At 40.2% G+C, this 16,932-nt stretch overlaps 2 protein-coding genes across 3 annotated transcripts; both read left to right on the top strand.

Moving 5' to 3' along the window:
- Positions 1 to 3,057: 3,057 nt before the first annotated feature.
- Positions 3,058 to 4,496, top strand: hmx3b (H6 family homeobox 3b). The gene is made up of 2 exons (XM_084341981.1): positions 3,058 to 3,505; positions 3,820 to 4,496. Exons 1-2 carry the CDS (start codon positions 3,226 to 3,228, stop codon positions 4,410 to 4,412), a joined length of 873 nt encoding a protein of 290 aa, XP_084198107.1. The 5' UTR covers positions 3,058 to 3,225; the 3' UTR covers positions 4,413 to 4,496.
- Positions 4,497 to 6,264: 1,768 nt separating this feature from the next.
- bub3 (BUB3 mitotic checkpoint protein) lies at positions 6,265 to 10,198 on the top strand. Of its 2 annotated transcripts, XM_084341967.1 has the most exons (8): positions 6,265 to 6,447; positions 7,462 to 7,656; positions 7,761 to 7,830; positions 7,950 to 8,101; positions 8,600 to 8,758; positions 8,922 to 9,099; positions 9,314 to 9,530; positions 9,961 to 10,198. In XM_084341967.1, the coding sequence occupies exons 2-8, from the start codon at positions 7,462 to 7,464 to the stop codon at positions 9,968 to 9,970; spliced, it is 981 nt and encodes a 326-aa protein (XP_084198093.1). In that variant the 5' UTR covers positions 6,265 to 6,447; the 3' UTR covers positions 9,971 to 10,198. The 2 variants fall into 2 exon arrangements, with proteins under 2 accessions (XP_084198093.1, XP_084198094.1); XM_084341968.1 differs by having other exon boundaries at positions 9,314 to 10,198.
- The last annotated feature ends 6,734 nt before the right edge of the window (positions 10,199 to 16,932 follow it).

Raw genomic sequence — 16,932 nt, 5'->3', positions numbered from 1 at the left:
AGCCTGTCACCTCTAATGATATTTTATATCAATTTAATTATGCCGGCGCTTCAGATGAGAAGAGGCTGCCTCGTGTAATTGACTCACTGATCATTTTTCAGGTGAGACTGATTACATTTCCCCAGCCTGCACGTGCTGTGTAAAATGAGCTCCATTGTTTTACACAACACAGACAAGCTGTGTCCAAGTATAGAGAGTCATAATAGACATCAGGCATGGTGACCCCTCCTGTGCGTTGAAAGCCATTGATCGCTGACAGTACTTAACCATTTACATTTATTTAATGTATTAAAACCGATGGAAAAGGTCAGAGTCATGACTGCTGTAATGACAGAAATTGGCAGGATTTAAGCAAAAATATCAAGATGTTCCGAGTCCTGTGAAGTTAATGAGCAACAGTGTTTTCATACTGTAACCACACAAGATTATGTCATGTTTCATCACACTGATAAAACTGTATTTTGCCGTGAAAATAAAGCATTATTTCTCTCTGGTTCCCCAAAAATCCAATGTATCTAACAGAGAAAAAAGCAAACTGGTCTATGAAATCAAAACAGACACAGTTTCTGTCCATTTTACGTTATTTTTATCATTCTCTTACTGAAACTAAATGTCTTGATTGTACTAATTGATTAGTTTATGATACATCTTCAGTGTCACCTGTTGACACCAGACAGAACACAAGAGTTATTTGGTATTTTAGAGATTCATCTAAAACATCTCCCATCCTCATGAAAATCTTGGGTTATTTGTGGGGCTGGGCAAGATGGCCTCTGAATAATATTGCAAAATATGATATAGATCAAATAGTTTTCTGGATATATATGCTCTATATATTTTGATAGATACATAATACATTATGAAGTGCTTTCTAAGTACTATATTTACCATTAGGCTGTTATTGGGCTGGGCAGTATGGACAACATCAAATATCCCAATATTTCTCACCTTATACCTCGATAATGATATTTTAGAGAAGACTATTGGTACTTTCACAAAATATAAAACCAAGCAAGATTACTGATAAATAACCATCAGTGAATATGACAAATAAGTGTGTAAAGGCAAGTATTAGAACAAGTACAGTCTGGTTCAGAGTCACGAGACAACAATCGTGTATGCCAAAGCACAATACAATGATATCCAGCATCTAAAACAATACTGTATAGTCTCATATCAGGATAACAATATAATAATGAAATATGGCCCAGGCCTATTTATCTGTTTCTGAGATGTTTGTGAGACAGGGAGAATTTTCGTCATCATATCCTGTAAAAGAAGCTGAAATATTTGTTTATCTGGATGTTAAGGATGTTAAGGATACAATATAAAGTTTGATTTAGGCTTCAATCCACTGGGTCCTGAACTAATAATATGATATGAGTAGAGTGTATTATGTGACATAATTAGATAAAAGAACCAGGTCTTTAAAACTTGCCCTGTATCTGATTAACCTCAGGCAGAACAAAATGTCTCCAATAAGATCAGCTCCATGTTTGCAGACATTTTCCAAAAAAATCACAAAAAAATTAAAAGAGGAGAACGCAGGCCTGCGTTTGCATCACTGATTGAGTGCACTTTGTTTCCCCCTCTGATCCACTCTGACTTGTTCTGCTCGTTGTGCCGAGGCCCCCCTGTTTAATGAGCATAATCTGATGAAAACACAGCTATCTGCCTTTCACTTTGCGTTGGCAAGCAGCAGCTCGACTGGCCTCTTCCTCCGCCCCCATCTTTAACACAGCTATGAGACCTCTAATTATGCAGGGATTCAAGTAGCTTTTCACAAAACACAGTGTTGTCCTTTAGAGCTGGAGAGCGCTCCATGAGCTAAAAGGACAGGCTGCATGTTTGTAGGTTGAGCAAATGCAATTGATTGGATTAGTTCCCTGCATCTGCTCCGAGACTGGGTGAAATTATGATCATTAGATGTCTTCCATGTTTTGTTTTTTGTACATTTTGCAGCCAAACATTGCCTTACAGATGAACACAAATGCATCCACATCTAAAAGCTTTGTGCAAAAGCCTTTTTCATCACAGTGGCCTATGTTGTTGTGTGTGTTTGCTTTGGGATTTTAAAGTGACATATATATTATGTCTTATGGATCCAGGATTCAACATGAAAGCTGAAGCATTGTTCCCTCAATCTTAAGAGAGGAGCAGCATAATAGCTTTTAAATGAAAACTCAAGCTCCCTCCTGTTCATTCTGTCTCCTTATCATCTAATCTGATCACACATGATCATATGAATGTCTCATTACGCACACAAATATAATTTGCTGCATCCGAGAACTGCTGTCATTGTAATCTGTGACAGACTTGTTGGGTCATCCTCCTGCATTAGATCACCTGCCGCCCCTGTGGGTTTGCAGGCTTTTGTACAAAGCTGATTTGAAAAGCCTTTATCACAATGGCAAGCATTCAATTTGATGTCCGCCTGTAGCGCTTCCTGACTAATAAAATTACCACCGAAGTCAATGAGGAGGAATACACAGCGCGTGTCGTTTTCCTGTTGCGCACAGGTGGTGCGGATGACGCTCGAGCATGCGACACGACGGATGAATGACAGGTTGATCCGCAGCAGGTCACAGTGTTCAACAAACACGATCTTCTATGTTTTCATGTCAAAGTCTGCTCATTTTTATTATTGTTTTATGTGTTTTCCGTGGTTTGCATTCGTGCGTAAAACGTGCGTAATTTGTGCCAAGGCCAAGCTGCGTTCACCTCCATGTTGAGGTGTGATAATCCCCGGACCGTTTATTCAATTTACTGACAGGTGATTGCGGCTCGCGCACGCCCCCCAAAAACCCCGAGACATTTCTCTCTTTAATCTAATTGGATGATAAGTGGGTGCGTACTGTTGAGCCCGATGGCAAAACGCTTGCGCGGCCTTTTTTTCTTTGCAGTCTATTCTCGTCACAGCCCCCTCGCGGTTTCATCTCAAACCCCATTTGCTATTCTACCTGCCCAATAGCAGAAACCGAGCGCGTTTTAACTCGGATGGCATTTTTGATTTCATCATTACAATCCGGCGCAAGTTTGACGCAGTGATCTCTCGCGCTCTCGCTCTGATCATCCCCAGGAGCTGCGTCGGACAACTTTCTTCTTTTATCCTCTCTTTGTCCCACTCTTTCTTCTGCCTTTACGATAAAACAAGTCAGTCTTTTTCAGGTGTTTTCTTTCCCTCGATAAGTTTTGATGGTGATCCACATCGGACAGTGAACGGCGATGGCAGACTCTGATGCGCAGGAGACTCGCCAACCCGCAAAGGAGTCGCCGTTCTCCATAAAGAACCTGCTGAATATTGAAGACAAACCCGCGAAGCCGAAGAGCTTCCTCGGCTCGTCCAAAGGAGTGTTTGAAGGCAGCTTCTTCTCTCGGCTCGGGGACTTGTCTTTCCCTCGATTTGAGCTGCCCACACAGAGAATTGGACTATCAGCGCAGTATTTGGAGAGAGCGTCGACCTGGTGGTACCCATACACGCTCGGGACTCATCTAAGGACAGCAGGTACGTATTATTTATAACTTTGGAGATAAAGAAAATGTGGTGTTTTGGTCTGGAAAAGTGTGAATTTGTATTTGTTTTAAGACAAAAGGCCTTAATTTTTTATCAGAAAAGGATATGAGTGGGGATTTAAGATAAAGCCTGCATCTTAAATTATTTTCTGTTAAAAATCATTTTTTAACAAAAGGAAAAACGCGTAAATCCACCAATAAACTGAATGTCTAGGACGCATTGAAATACATGAGATTTCCCTTAAAGATCACATGTGTAATGGCAAAGAGGATCAAATTTGAAAACTGTATTATTTTCCCTTGCAGGGTCTGAGAAGGCCAGCCTCAGAGAAGCATCCCCGGCTCCGGACAGGCGCTCCCCGGATCTCCAAAAAAGCGACCAGGATGCCAAAGAGGAAAGCGCCGACGACGATATCGCGCTGGATGAGAGTGACTCTGAGGAGCCAAAGAAAGAAATAGACCAGGAGGACGACTGGAGGAGAAAAACGGACGAGCTGGACCCGGACAGGAAGCCCTGTCGGAAGAAGAAGACGCGCACGGTGTTTTCCAGGAGTCAGGTCTTCCAGCTGGAGTCCACCTTCGACATCAAGCGCTACCTGAGCAGCTCGGAGAGGGCAGGCCTGGCCGCGTCCCTGCACCTGACGGAGACGCAGGTGAAGATCTGGTTTCAGAACCGGAGGAATAAGTGGAAAAGGCAGCTGGCCGCGGAGCTGGAGGCGGCCAACCTGAGCCATGCGGCGGCGCAGAGGATTGTGCGGGTTCCCATACTTTACCACGAGAACGGAGGCTCAGACACGGCCGGGGGCTCCGCTGCAAACTCACCGGGCAGCCAGTCACTGCTGGCTTTCCCCCACCACATGTACTATTCCCACCCGGTCCCACTGCTGAGGCCTGTTTAACACCGACTGAGTCACGATGGGCTGTACATAATGTTTTTAAATGACAGCGAACAAAAAATAAAATACAGTTTTGTATATTTTGTAGATTCAATGGACACAATGTTAGATTATTATTATTATTATTATTATTATTATTATTATTATTATATGTAATCATCCTTTATCCTGCTGAAGCGCACTTGAACAAGAGTCCCTTTTACTGATCTAATTGGTGTTACAAGAGGGACAATCTAAAACTATTATGGTTATTATTATTATTATTATTATTACTATTATTGAAATGGTGGGTAAATATAGTTTAAAGAATTCAATTTGAAAAAAAAAAAAGAACTGGTTTTAAACAGGGTTGACTGTCCATATGTATTTTACAGAGATTTGTGTCTGTGTTTGTAGCAAAAAAAAAAAAGAAGAAGAAAAAAAGAAAAGTGGAATTTAATATTTTGATATTTTCCAATATTGTGCAATATACCGCTGGCTTCACATTATTGGGCTACCAGCCTTTGTCACCTATATTTCACTTTTACAGAAGCAAAACAAAAAAACCAACGATCCTTTTTCTCTTTGTAACAGTGAGGACAATCATGTGATCCTTTACAAAAAAAAATATCCCCCGACAAGCTGCAGGTGATAGGCAATTGTTTTTATGATGACGCAAATGTTTTTGCCGGTAATTTTAAAGCCATGAAAGAGCCAAAAATAGCCTCTGTTTTTGTGTATGTTTCTTTTTCTTTCTCTGATATTGTTATTGAAATTCTGTATATTATATGGTCTTACGTTCAGTAAAGATTTCGTTCCAAAAAAGACATCTTTATCTTTATTTAGACTCTTTATCACTGTGATGCAGGTGGGAAAGTAATCATTATTATCATCATGAAGTCATCTCGTAAAGATGTTGGGTTTCATCTGTGAGAATCGAGATTAAAATATCATTTATTAAGAAGCCTTAAGACACAACTGGGATCTGCAGAGATGATGGTGCCTTTCAAAATAAAATACTAAAATTCGATCATTGACAGTTAATTAATCATGGCCACCTTTATTTTTTTATTTTTTAGTCTGATGACTTGAGGAAATTTGAGCCATGGTAGCCTGATTTTACAAAACATTTGAGGAACCACATTTTTGGGAATTTTATTCTGGAATAGACTATTTTGAAAAGGACATAACACTCTTAAATATTAGATAATTATGCAGATTACAATAGGCTATCTCATCACAATTACAAGGCAAATGAAGTGATTAAATGGTGTCAATACTTGCTCATTTTTCACACATTTTAAGGTTATGATGACATCATGTCTGAAGGCTGAATTATGTTTCTTTTTTTGCTGGTGTCTGAGAAGAGGACCTATAAAAGACTTTTATTATTATCAAATTACACCCATTTCGACAAAGTTACCCTCAAACCACAAAAAAGAAGATGAAGGAAAGCTATATAAAGATTTATAGGAGGGTTCATATTATACAGTAAATTAACAATAGCCTAAAACAGTGTGGGTCCTTATATATCCTTGTGCAAATCAAGCTAACTCAGGCTGTCGACCTGATGAAAATATACTGTAAGATTATCTTTTTTAAAACCCTAAAACCCATTTTAGACTAGTTTACTGTGGTGCATTATATTGTTTTTATGGCATTTACACTGTATCTTTTTTAAATAAAAGACATAATTAGTCATAATCAGAAAATACATCCTTTATGGCAGCGAGAGATTGAGAGAGAGAGAAAAGGGAGAAGCCTGGAGCGGTCCTGGGTCATGTGACCTGCGCTGAGACAACGGAAGTACTCGTTGAGATTGAATCAACCAATCACATCGCAGGCGGGAATTTGAACCCTCGTCTCGACCAATCAGAACCTTCTGGACCATCGTTTGCTCGTACAACGGATAAGCTAGCTGCACGCAGCCACATTGCTGTACAGCATTTTCCGCGTTAGCGTTGTATGTTTTATATTTTATTGCAAACCGAGGCGTACTTTTATTTATTCTAGGTGAAAAGAAGAAACAGTCGCGTCTGAATCACACAAAGCTGCAGCGGTAAGTAAAGTGAAACGGCTTCTAGCGGGGCTTGTAGCCTACTTTAGCTCTACTGTTACAAGCTAGCGCTAATGTTAGCAAACACCGGTGGTAGCAGAAGTGGGCTTGGTGTAATTGCTGGATGTTACTGAAAATGTCGTGTTTACTGAGTGACATAAGAGCAAAAGCGGTAGAAAGCCCTCGGAATAAATATATTGTTCCGTTAGCTTTCGCATTAAGAATGTTTGCTTAGATTGAATGCTAGCAAGCTAAGCAATCGGTGGGGCTAATTGGCTACATCCACAACAACTGTCATTGAATCAGGCTAACAACAAGCATGATAGCGATTGATCCAGCAGCATGCCAGTGTATTTCTGGAAAATGTAATTTTGAGAGATGTTTTTCAGACGAACTAGAGGATATAACACGCTTACAGCTTTTATCGATTTAGCAATATGAAAAGATTGATCCAACTTAATTCAATGATGTGATTAGATTTAGTGCAAGGTTTTGGAAAATACTTTCTTTCACATGAGAGCCATCATATGCTATGATTCAAAACATAAAACGACTGGCTTTAGCTGAAAGCAAACTTTTATAATCACAAATGTGTGCCATGGGTTCAATCAAACCTTCATTGAATGTCTGTTTTGTCAGTGACAGAAGTGATTTAGTTTCAGCTCAGCTGGTTTTGTATAAATTCATACGAATAACATATAGGGTATGAACACAATAACACTATATCTCTCAATATTTAATAATGTACCCGTAACTGTCTGAGGCATATTATCTAAATACCTTTTGTGTTTCAGCCATGTCAGAGGGGTACAGACTAAACTCTGGAAAGCTCTAGTTTGTGATGTTGTTGAGCTAGATTACACAACATAATATATAAAATATTTTATACTGCTGCATCTGCCCCTGTGTATTGTTGAATTCAAAGTTGTCATTTAAGCATCACTTAGCTCTCATGAAAGTCATCTCGGAGCTTCAGTCAGTCTAAATTTCAGACTCTATGATGTTTATTTTTTGCAGATGACGGGCTCAAACGAGTACAAGCTGAACCAGGGACCAGAGGACAGCATCTCTGCTGTCAAGTTCAGCCCCAGCACAACCCAGTTCCTGCTGGTTTCCTCCTGGGACTGCACTGTCCGTCTCTTTGATGTCGTAACCAACACCATGCGGATGAAGTACCAGCACTCGGCTCCAGTTCTCGACTGTGCTTTTTATGTAGGTCACAGATGTTTTATTTTTATTTGTTTAGGTTCCTCATTGCCATGTCAAAGATTGAAAGTCTGGCAAACACACAGATAACCTTCAACTTTTACTTGCAGGACCCGACACATTCTTGGAGTGGAGGGTTGGATGCACAATTGAAAACTCATGATTTGAACACAGACCAAGGTATGTCACAAACCTGCCAAGTACAAATTAAAAGTCCTCAGACATTATTGCTTTAACCAGTGGCAGATCTTCATAACTATGCAATTATCTTACTGGACGTGTTTATTTATGCGATACAGATACAATAGTTGGAACACATGATGCCCCAATTCGTTGTGTGGAATACTGCCCAGAGGTTAATGTCATGGTAACGGGGAGCTGGGACCGATCAGTTCGTCTGTGGGACCCAAGGACGCCCTGCAATGCTGGCACTTTTACTCAACCTGAAAAGGTAATGCATGTTATAATAACAAAAAGTATGAGAAAATGTGTAAAAGATTTATTGAGACTGACCTGCAGGAACATCCACAGGTTTAATTTCTAAACCTAAATTAGATGATGTAAAAGTTGCAGTGACTCAGCTTCTTTAGAGCTTCCTGCCTTGTTGATGTATTTCTCAAAGAAACAAGATGTTTAGGAAAGACGTAACATGTAGAATGAGAAATCACTGGTATAAACCAGTAGGATTTTAGATAGAGAAAAGATCCTTTTTCCTTATATTATCATATTTTGAGGAACACTGAACCACTAACCCTTTCCATTATACAATTAAGACCTTGTACTTTTGTTTATTTACTGTCAAATAGCTGTTTAGGACATTGGTGTACAAGGTGTAATTTCATCGCAACTCATTCACTGTTGCACGTGTTTGTGTAGGTATCAAGTATGACTTTTGGCATTGCCGGGGTTGGGTCTCCATTCTGTCTCATACTTGTTGTCTTTGTGAAAGGTGTACACCCTCTCTGTGGCTGGAGACAGGCTGATCGTTGGCACGGCCGGGAGACGAGTCCTGGTGTGGGATTTGAGGAACATGGGCTACGTACAGCAAAGAAGAGAGTCCAGTCTAAAGTATCAGACTCGCTGCATTAGAGCCTTCCCCAACAAACAGGTACACTTTGAGTTAGAATCACACCGTTCTGATGTAAGATGCAGATAACAGGTTAAATTTGACAGATCATTTTCTTTTAATAGAGCATCGTGTTACAAATACTCTCTTAGTCTTAATGTGAGGAATTTGGTTGGTAACTTCAGATTGTCTGTCTTGGCTGCAGGGCTATGTCTTGAGTTCAATCGAGGGACGTGTAGCCGTGGAGTACCTGGACCCAAGCCAGGAGGTTCAGAAGAAGAAGTACGCCTTCAAGTGCCACAGGCTGAAGGAAGAAGGAATTGAGAATGTTTACCCTGTCAATGCCATCTCATTTCACAGTGTTCATAACACCTTTGCCACAGGTATGTTTGTCTAGACAAAAGCATTTGTTTTCTTCCCACATTTAGTTTCTCTAATTGGGCAATTTGTTTTTATTAATCGCATAGTTTTTCCTATGACCTTTGAGCATTGAGCTGCCAAGGTTGCATAAGGAACACAGATATTACTGATCTATATCTCAGCAGTAACACCGCCTAAATCTTTTGATGGTTGACCTTGAGCCTTTCCTTTTACCAGGTGGCTCAGACGGCTTTGTCAACATCTGGGACCCGTTCAACAAGAAGCGCCTGTGTCAGTTCCATAGGTACCCGACCAGCATCGCCTCCCTGGCCTTCAATAACGACGGCACCATGCTCGCAATCGCCTCCTCTTACATGCACGAGAAGGGAGACATCAGCCACCCAGAGGACGCCATCTTCATCCGCCAAGTCACAGATGCCGAGACCAAGCCCAAGTGAGTCTTGTGTCCTCAGTGAATCTGTGAGCAGCTGCATTTATTAGGAGCACGTCCAGCTGCAGCATATGCTGATCTGTATCTCTGCCGGTCCACTCTTCAATATCCGACAGTTGAAAGATGGACCGATTGAAAATGCGAAAATCCTCCCCCCGTTTGTGTGTCTATGCTGTTATAAATATACACTGAGTGAGTAGACAAAGAGAAACCCTGTGTAAATGGTTATACAATCAACAACAACATACATGTAACAAATTCTGCCTCTCCCAAATAGACTTTTTTGTAGCTAAGGCAGTCACATGGTCATTTTTTGAGACCGTTTGAGATAGTTGCTTCATCTTTTTATTATACTGGGATGTGTTTCAATACTTTGGTTCTACATTGAATATCTTCTCTACACTTTTTTTTTTTTTTTTTTTTTGGTTTACAGATCAACTTAAGTCCTCCTTGGACTGGTTCCCTCTGCGTATGAAGCATTCATCACATTCGGGTTATCTGCTGGCATCCAGTGTACCATTACCATTGTTCCCTGTCATTTCTTACTCCTGTGTTTGTTTAAAACTTTTCTTCACTCTTCTGACTCTTGTTAAATATTTCTTTGTTCTGTGTATATTCTGTCAACCAACTATTGCTTTTTTGACTAAAACTGATTTATATACACCCTTTGACATGTTTTCGTGGTCATTTATGAGTCAAAATTTTGTGATTGTTTTTGTACACTCTTACATTTAAAATGACACTTGAGCTGTTCGTGAATCAGTCTTTTGACACTAGTTGTATAATAAAACATTTTATGTAAAACTTTGATCAACAGCACAAAGTCAGTTCATACATTTAACTTTTATTGCAGCACTACTTGTGAAAAAAGAAGCTGAGAAATGCTTGGAATGCGTCAGAGGCTGTTCTCTTGATGATGTGTTGAGGGAAAGCGATGATCAACTCGTCTTGCCGAGGGCTCCACTTGCCCCCAGACAGTGACCTGTGCTGATAGACATCAGAGGTCTGCGGCCTAAACCAGATCCAGCTTTATTGTAGGGAGAAAATTGGGACAAAACCCACTAAACTGCGTGACCTGGCTGCATCTGGAAGTCTGCTAGGGTTAAAAGGTTCAAATAAAATTAAATAAAATGATGGGCGTTGCAAAATTCTGGGAATATTCCTTGTGAATTAATGGATATTTATGAGAATGAACACGAATACAATGGAAATAAAGGGGATATTTGCCATATGCTTCAATATGCAGATGGAAACCAACTTTTGACCATGTCATCAGCAAAAAGTAATTGTCAACCTTTCAAATAGATCTTACTAAAAAAAGATGATGAGGGTTGCAAAAGTGAGAGAATATACAAAGTGGAAATATTCCATGGGAATAAACATGAATACAATTAAAATAAAAGGGTTATTTGCTGTATTTACTTTCATATGCAGACGGAAACAAACGTTAAAGTAACAGGATATGGTTTGCAAGATTCTGGGAATATTCAAGGTTGAAACTTAACAAGGAATTGACAGGAATTCATGGGCATTAACAGGAAATATAGGGGTTGTTTGCTCAGGCTGTATTTGTCATATTCAGATGGAAAAAAACCTTTAAAGATATAAACAGAAATAATTGCGAACCTCTGATGGAAATCACTCAAATAGAATTATTAATTTTGCAAAATTTCAGAAATATTGTAGGTCATGTGCTCAAGCATCTCAACCATCATAAAAAAAATAGAAATAAGCCTTTGAGTAGATTATAAGCAGACAAGTGAATTGGAAAAAAAAGTGCCCTGAGGCAAGTTAGCTAACATGGAAAGGTACTGTAGGCCGACAATACAATAAAGAATAAATAAAACTAGAGGAAAGTCCTTAATTAGCATGGCCAATCAAGCTACATCCCACATGGTAACAGCTAGCTAACAAAAACTAGCACAAGGTTTATCATGGTGGAAGCACACCACAGGTCTCAGCGTGATCCATTTTTATGACTTCACCTTCGCTAGGGTTTGTTGTGAACTCCATCCAGAAATGCATACATAAAAAGAAAATCTTATCCTGGAAGTACAACACATTCAATTTATTTTATTAATATAGAAGATACAGGATGCTAGCAGTTATGTTTTAGGGGGCTAATACTTTTTTATCGTTATCGCTGAATTTGTCTGCCGCTGTTATACAAGTTGTGACACTGGTGACAGAGTCAGACGCAACGCAGACCTTTTTCAATGCGGCATTCAGCATCATATGAATGGGAACAGTGAACATAGAGCAGTGCCCTGCAAAAGTCTAAGTGGTGTCTTTTTCCCTCAGTTCACATTTTCAATTGCAACTAATGCAATTTCTGAAGCCCTTCAGCCAAAGCAGCACAGAAGATATAGATGTCAATTATTCTATTTAAGAGCTCCAATTTTTTCTAATGGCTCTATCTGCTTCTGCGGTATCCTGGAAATGATTAGTCCGGGTTGGTTAAATGATGTAACTAATTCCCATGATTGTCGATAATGAGTCCATCTTTGACGTCGGATTATGACTGCAGCTTAATATGAAATGGCATTCATTTTGGGACATAATTACTGCCCATGAAGCAGACGGAGAATGGCCAGGGGGTTTTGTTGTTGGGGCTACAGTAAATTACCTTGTTTCCTGTCATCTTTGGCTTCCGCTAAATTGGAAAATTGAGTTCTTTGAGTGTGCATTAAAACTGTTAAGGTTTTCTTGCCTGTGTTGGATAGCTGTTTTAGCGGAAAAAGTAATTTAGCAGCCAATTTGTCAGGAGTATTAAAGCCAATTAGTGTTTTTTTTGCGACTGTAACAAAGACTTACAAACGTAGTCCCTTTTTATTCAGTACTTTCAAGGATTTGTGAAGGTCTGTAATTTAACAAAATTGCAGCAGATAAATCTTTTGCATTATCTATCAGCATCTTCCTCCACAGAGCTATCTCCTTTGCTTTTCCTGTTCCTTCAGCAAAGGCCCAGTTAACCACATCTGTGGTCGTGTGGCCGGGCTCTGGTTTCCAACCGCTGAAGTGTTGCAGACACTTTGGCTCTACATGAAACCGTTACATGACAATTAAAATGGGTGATTGTGCTCCAACAGCCTGTCATGTGCATTTAACCCGACCACAAAAGGCTCTTATGTTCACTCAAGAGGGCACAGATGACCTTCAGCCAGACACCTTATCTCTCAGGACTGGTTTCTAATATTATATGAAGCTGATGATACCACTCTTCATGAAATGGGGAAATCACATGATGCATCAGGAAAATATTGACAGCAGTCTGTATTATGGTTTGTCTTCTGTTTCATTGCCACATACTGTAAAACTGAGATCAAGATACATTGACACCGTGCAATGATGCCGTGTCTTCTTCATGATTTCAAGTAATAAAGATAAAACTAGTCCGAATTTTTTTTAATGAAAACAGCATTATTCATAACTACCCATATTTACACAACACAATTAAAAAGCTTCACTGCGAGGCTTTTCTCCATGTTGGGACTTGCTTCCCTGAAGATGGCCTTGGGAAAATGATATCCACCGATGGCTGCAGCTCTTTGTGATAATGATCTTGCCTCGGTACGCAAGTATGTTTTTGTTGTTAGTGAAGCTGTCGTTTGGAGAGCGTCAACAACAGGAACATGCACGCAGGGTTTAAGATTTGTGATTGTGTTCGTCCTAATAAAGCAGTCAGTAATAAGTCATTAATAAGGATATATTTTGGGTTGCCAGGTTGCAGCCACAGCAGTGAACTCTTGTGTAACTGGTACAAATCCTCCTCCAGCATGTCTTGCTTTGTCTTTGTAGCTTGCCTTTAAATTTATGTCATGTATTGCGCCAAATCAGTTAACACATTTATTGTTAATTTTTATACAGGGCAGATTGAGACCATATCGTTTATAATCTGGAAAGGGCAGCACAGCATCTACACAAAAATCCATATAGCTTTATATTTTGGAGAATCATTTTTACTTATATCTTTTTACTATTCTTTACATTGGAAACAGGAGATGACAGCTAGCTCTCAGGAAGTAGGGTACTGAGGAGGCTGCAGTGCCCCCTAAAACCATTACAAAAACAATCAAATGGACACAGTGTTTTTTTACACAAAGAAATAAAGAACTTAATGTATTACATTTGCCGAATTCACAAGAAGGCCCAAATGATTAAGATTTTGTCCTAAACAACATTTCACAAACTTTATAAAGACTCACCTGACTCAACAACTCACAAAACTGAGCGATTTCATAAGGGAGTCTGGGGAATTGCTCTCCCTCTCCATCTCCCTGCTGTTGTTGAGTGTAGTTGATGTGGCTGCTTTGACCTGTAGTATGTTGGGGTTCCAGTTTACCATTTGCGGTAGAGCGAAACATTCTTAAATTGATGTCAATAACTATTACTGTAGATATAAATTATCCTCCCCATTTAAATAATTATAAATATTTCTATATATAATTATAAAGTGAGAACATTAAATCAAAATGTTGCTTGGAAATAGGTTGGTTTTTGTACACATTGATACTGAGTCAAATATTTGCAACTCTCGCTTGTCAAATGAAATAACTTGATGATGGTCCTGATGCTCTGCAGCTTTTCTCTAGAAGTGTTCAAATGATCCATTGGACTCTTCCTGATGACTAAATTAAAAGACAGTTTATGCTGGTGGAATATAAGACACCAACCAAACTGATTATTCTCAACCTGGCAACCTTGTGTTAGCATGTGTAAAGCTTTCCAAACTGACGTTTGTGCGATTAGTTAAGACCTAGGTTAAAATGTGTGCTTTCTTAAAAAGTCGTTTGAAAGTGGATACAAAACATATATTTATAAATGGGGTGTTACATTACAAGTCAGACACTGGTGTTTGCCTCATAATTTAAACAGCATCATCTTTCACTTGAGGTGGTTGGACTAAACAATGTTCAAACACAGCCACCAGACCGGATCAAAATGAAGATCCTGGTCTGTGTAGACTTGCCGTCCCGTTGCCGGTACATCCCAGCTTGAGAATGAAACCTGAGCTTTTCACTTGGACGTGGCTGTGGCCCGCCACAGCGCCTCACTCAGAGCTGCCCCAGGGAGGCTTTTAAAGAGCTTGGTGGGCAAGACAACATCTCCTGGAGAGCATTGTAGTTACATTAGAGCCTAATTAGACGGTAAAGCTCAAGGCCATGTAACCCACTGCTAGGTTTCACACTCACAGCCATCCATCTCTTTACGGGCCGGGTAGGCAGGCGGGGCTGACTGGTGAAGGGGACGCTCACCTGGGAGCTGGGTTATAGTAAATCAAACATCTCTTGGCGTGACAAAGGGTCGCAGATTTTGGGCTCGGGGTTCCATTTTGGCTCTGAGGCTTTGTGCTGCAGATCAATCATTTGGTTAAAAATATGGGGCATTGGTCTCCGGCATGGAAACATATGAGACTAGACTGAATTTATCACTGTTATTTGAGAATGTGAATGACAGATGTTATGGCAGTATGCTGAATTTAGAATAGATTACAGGTTTTGACCATAACAAAACAGAAATCATCTAAGGAGATATCATTAGTTTTTCATGTAGGGACGGCAATGATGGTCAGCCATCATGGTCCACAACTCTGGTCCAGCCTAAAATAACTCCGGTGATAAGGTTCAAATTTCAATGCGTCCAATAGTTTGGTTAATGACCAAATACCTGCAACTAATGACATTCCCATCAACTTCAGTTGTACCTTGTCTTTGCTCCTAATTAGCGAATGTAAGCATGCGACCATGCTAATTTAAAGGTCAGTCCCTCCCGGATTTTGCCGGATTTTGTCAGGAATGCTGCGGCCTAAAATGCACTCGAAGCATGTTCTGATGTTTTTATGTGTTTAACACACACACACACACACCAATTTCGCGCCATATTCGCAATCACAAACAAGGATGTGAGTTTGGTCACGTACATTTATGGCTTAACGATTTGTACAGGGGAGTGCTGTAATTGGTGAAACTCTTGGGAACCTAAGATGAATGATCAAATTGCGATAATTGTGGCAATCACAACAACGCAACTTCCTAGAGGGACTGAAAGATGGCGAACAAGGTAAACAAACCTGCTAAACATCAGCATGTTTTCTTTGTCAGTGTCTGCATGTTGGCATGCTGTTGTTAGCATTTAGCTCAACAGCCTCAGAGAGCTGCTACAGTGTCATGGTTGTTGATACTGCGGTTTTACTTTCTTTCCCTGACGCCAGGCAAAAAGAAATCCTGGTAAACGTTCACTTCAAAAGGTAAATTGTGGAAATTGGTGCAGAAAAGCAGCAGCATTCAGATCAGCTGTCAAACTGATGGATGTATGTATGAAGAAGGCCGGGGCAGTCGGTGCATTGGGGTCATGTTTGAAAACGTATGGCCAGGGGGCACCAGAGCTGCAAAAGTTAACTCTTGTCACCAAGTCACCTTTTCATGTATATTGACCGATTTAATAAATGTTTTGTTAGGTGTTGTCTACTAAACATGCTTGATGTTTCCTACTGATGAAGGCCACCTTTCCCATGTACAGGGTGTCATATCGCACCATTGCTGGTTTGTTAATGTCTTCCAGGGGTGACACCACGAGCACTTAAACCTCGCTGATCCACATCCTATAGAGAGCCACCTGTCAGCCTCTGTGAGAACTATCCTGCGGATCACACAACGGATTCCACTTGAAAACATAAAACCTGTTGCATTGTATCGATGATTTGCGGTCAGCTTTGGAGTGACAGGCAGTTTTCTTTATGCCGTCGAAAAAAAATATGGCGAGGTCCCAGGGGGGACTTTGGAAAACAGTAACATGTTATCCCCGTTTAAACCAAAATCAGATTGCAGGCCCTTTCAGGCCAGCCTCTTTGTACTCTCTCCATGTCTGTGAAGCCCTCTGTGCTGTTTAATGGGTTCATGGCCACAGGGCAAGGGTTACAGTTTGTCCTTCCTGCAATTAGCATTCACGGTTAGCTTAGCAGAACTAATGCACCACATCTTTGAGGCTCAAGTTCCCTGTGTGCCTCTGAGTGACTGCGGGCGAGATTTAACTGACTCCTTGTATCCATTTCAAGCTGCTTTATTAGAGGGTATTTGCAAAATCCCCTTAAGAATACCATTTCAAGCCAACTATTATCAGCCAATTAAGTGTGGGTGTCGCACTAAAAAAACGATAAGATGGGTTAACTTGTGCTTGTGCACTTAACAGCTCCATGTTATCTAGTTAAAGAATATCAGCGCAAAGGTCTGAGCAATCGATGCAGGCAATGTGAGAAATTTCCTTTCTATTGTCAATCTATATTTATTTCTGCGTCACAACACAAAAATGCAGTCCCTGTTTTGTCATTATTTTCTTGTCTGGTTTGCCCTGTGACATTTAGGTCAAGACTCTGTGATCTCATGGAGGTTTTCAGCACACAGGAACA

The sequence above is a fragment of the Pagrus pagrus genome, assembly GCF_965226575.1.
Source record: "Pagrus pagrus genome assembly, chromosome: 21".
NCBI lineage: Eukaryota > Metazoa > Chordata > Actinopteri > Spariformes > Sparidae > Pagrus > Pagrus pagrus.
Note: the sequence above shows the minus strand (reverse complement) of the source record. Positions and strands in the feature narration are given on the sequence as shown.

Bases quoted from the DNA above. Each gene is read 5' to 3' on its own strand.
- hmx3b (XM_084341981.1), top strand. From the start codon at position 3,226: ATGGCAGACTCTGATGCGCAGGAGACTCGCCAACCCGCAAAGGAGTCG. The intron at 3,506-3,819 runs GTACGTATTATT...TTTCCCTTGCAG, and splicing joins GACTCATCTAAGGACAGCAG to GGTCTGAGAAGGCCAGCCTC.
- bub3 (XM_084341967.1), top strand. From the start codon at position 7,462: ATGACGGGCTCAAACGAGTACAAGCTGAACCAGGGACCAGAGGACAGC. The intron at 7,657-7,760 runs GTAGGTCACAGA...TTTTACTTGCAG, and splicing joins TTCTCGACTGTGCTTTTTAT to GACCCGACACATTCTTGGAG. The intron at 8,102-8,599 runs GTAATGCATGTT...TCTTTGTGAAAG, and splicing joins CTTTTACTCAACCTGAAAAG to GTGTACACCCTCTCTGTGGC.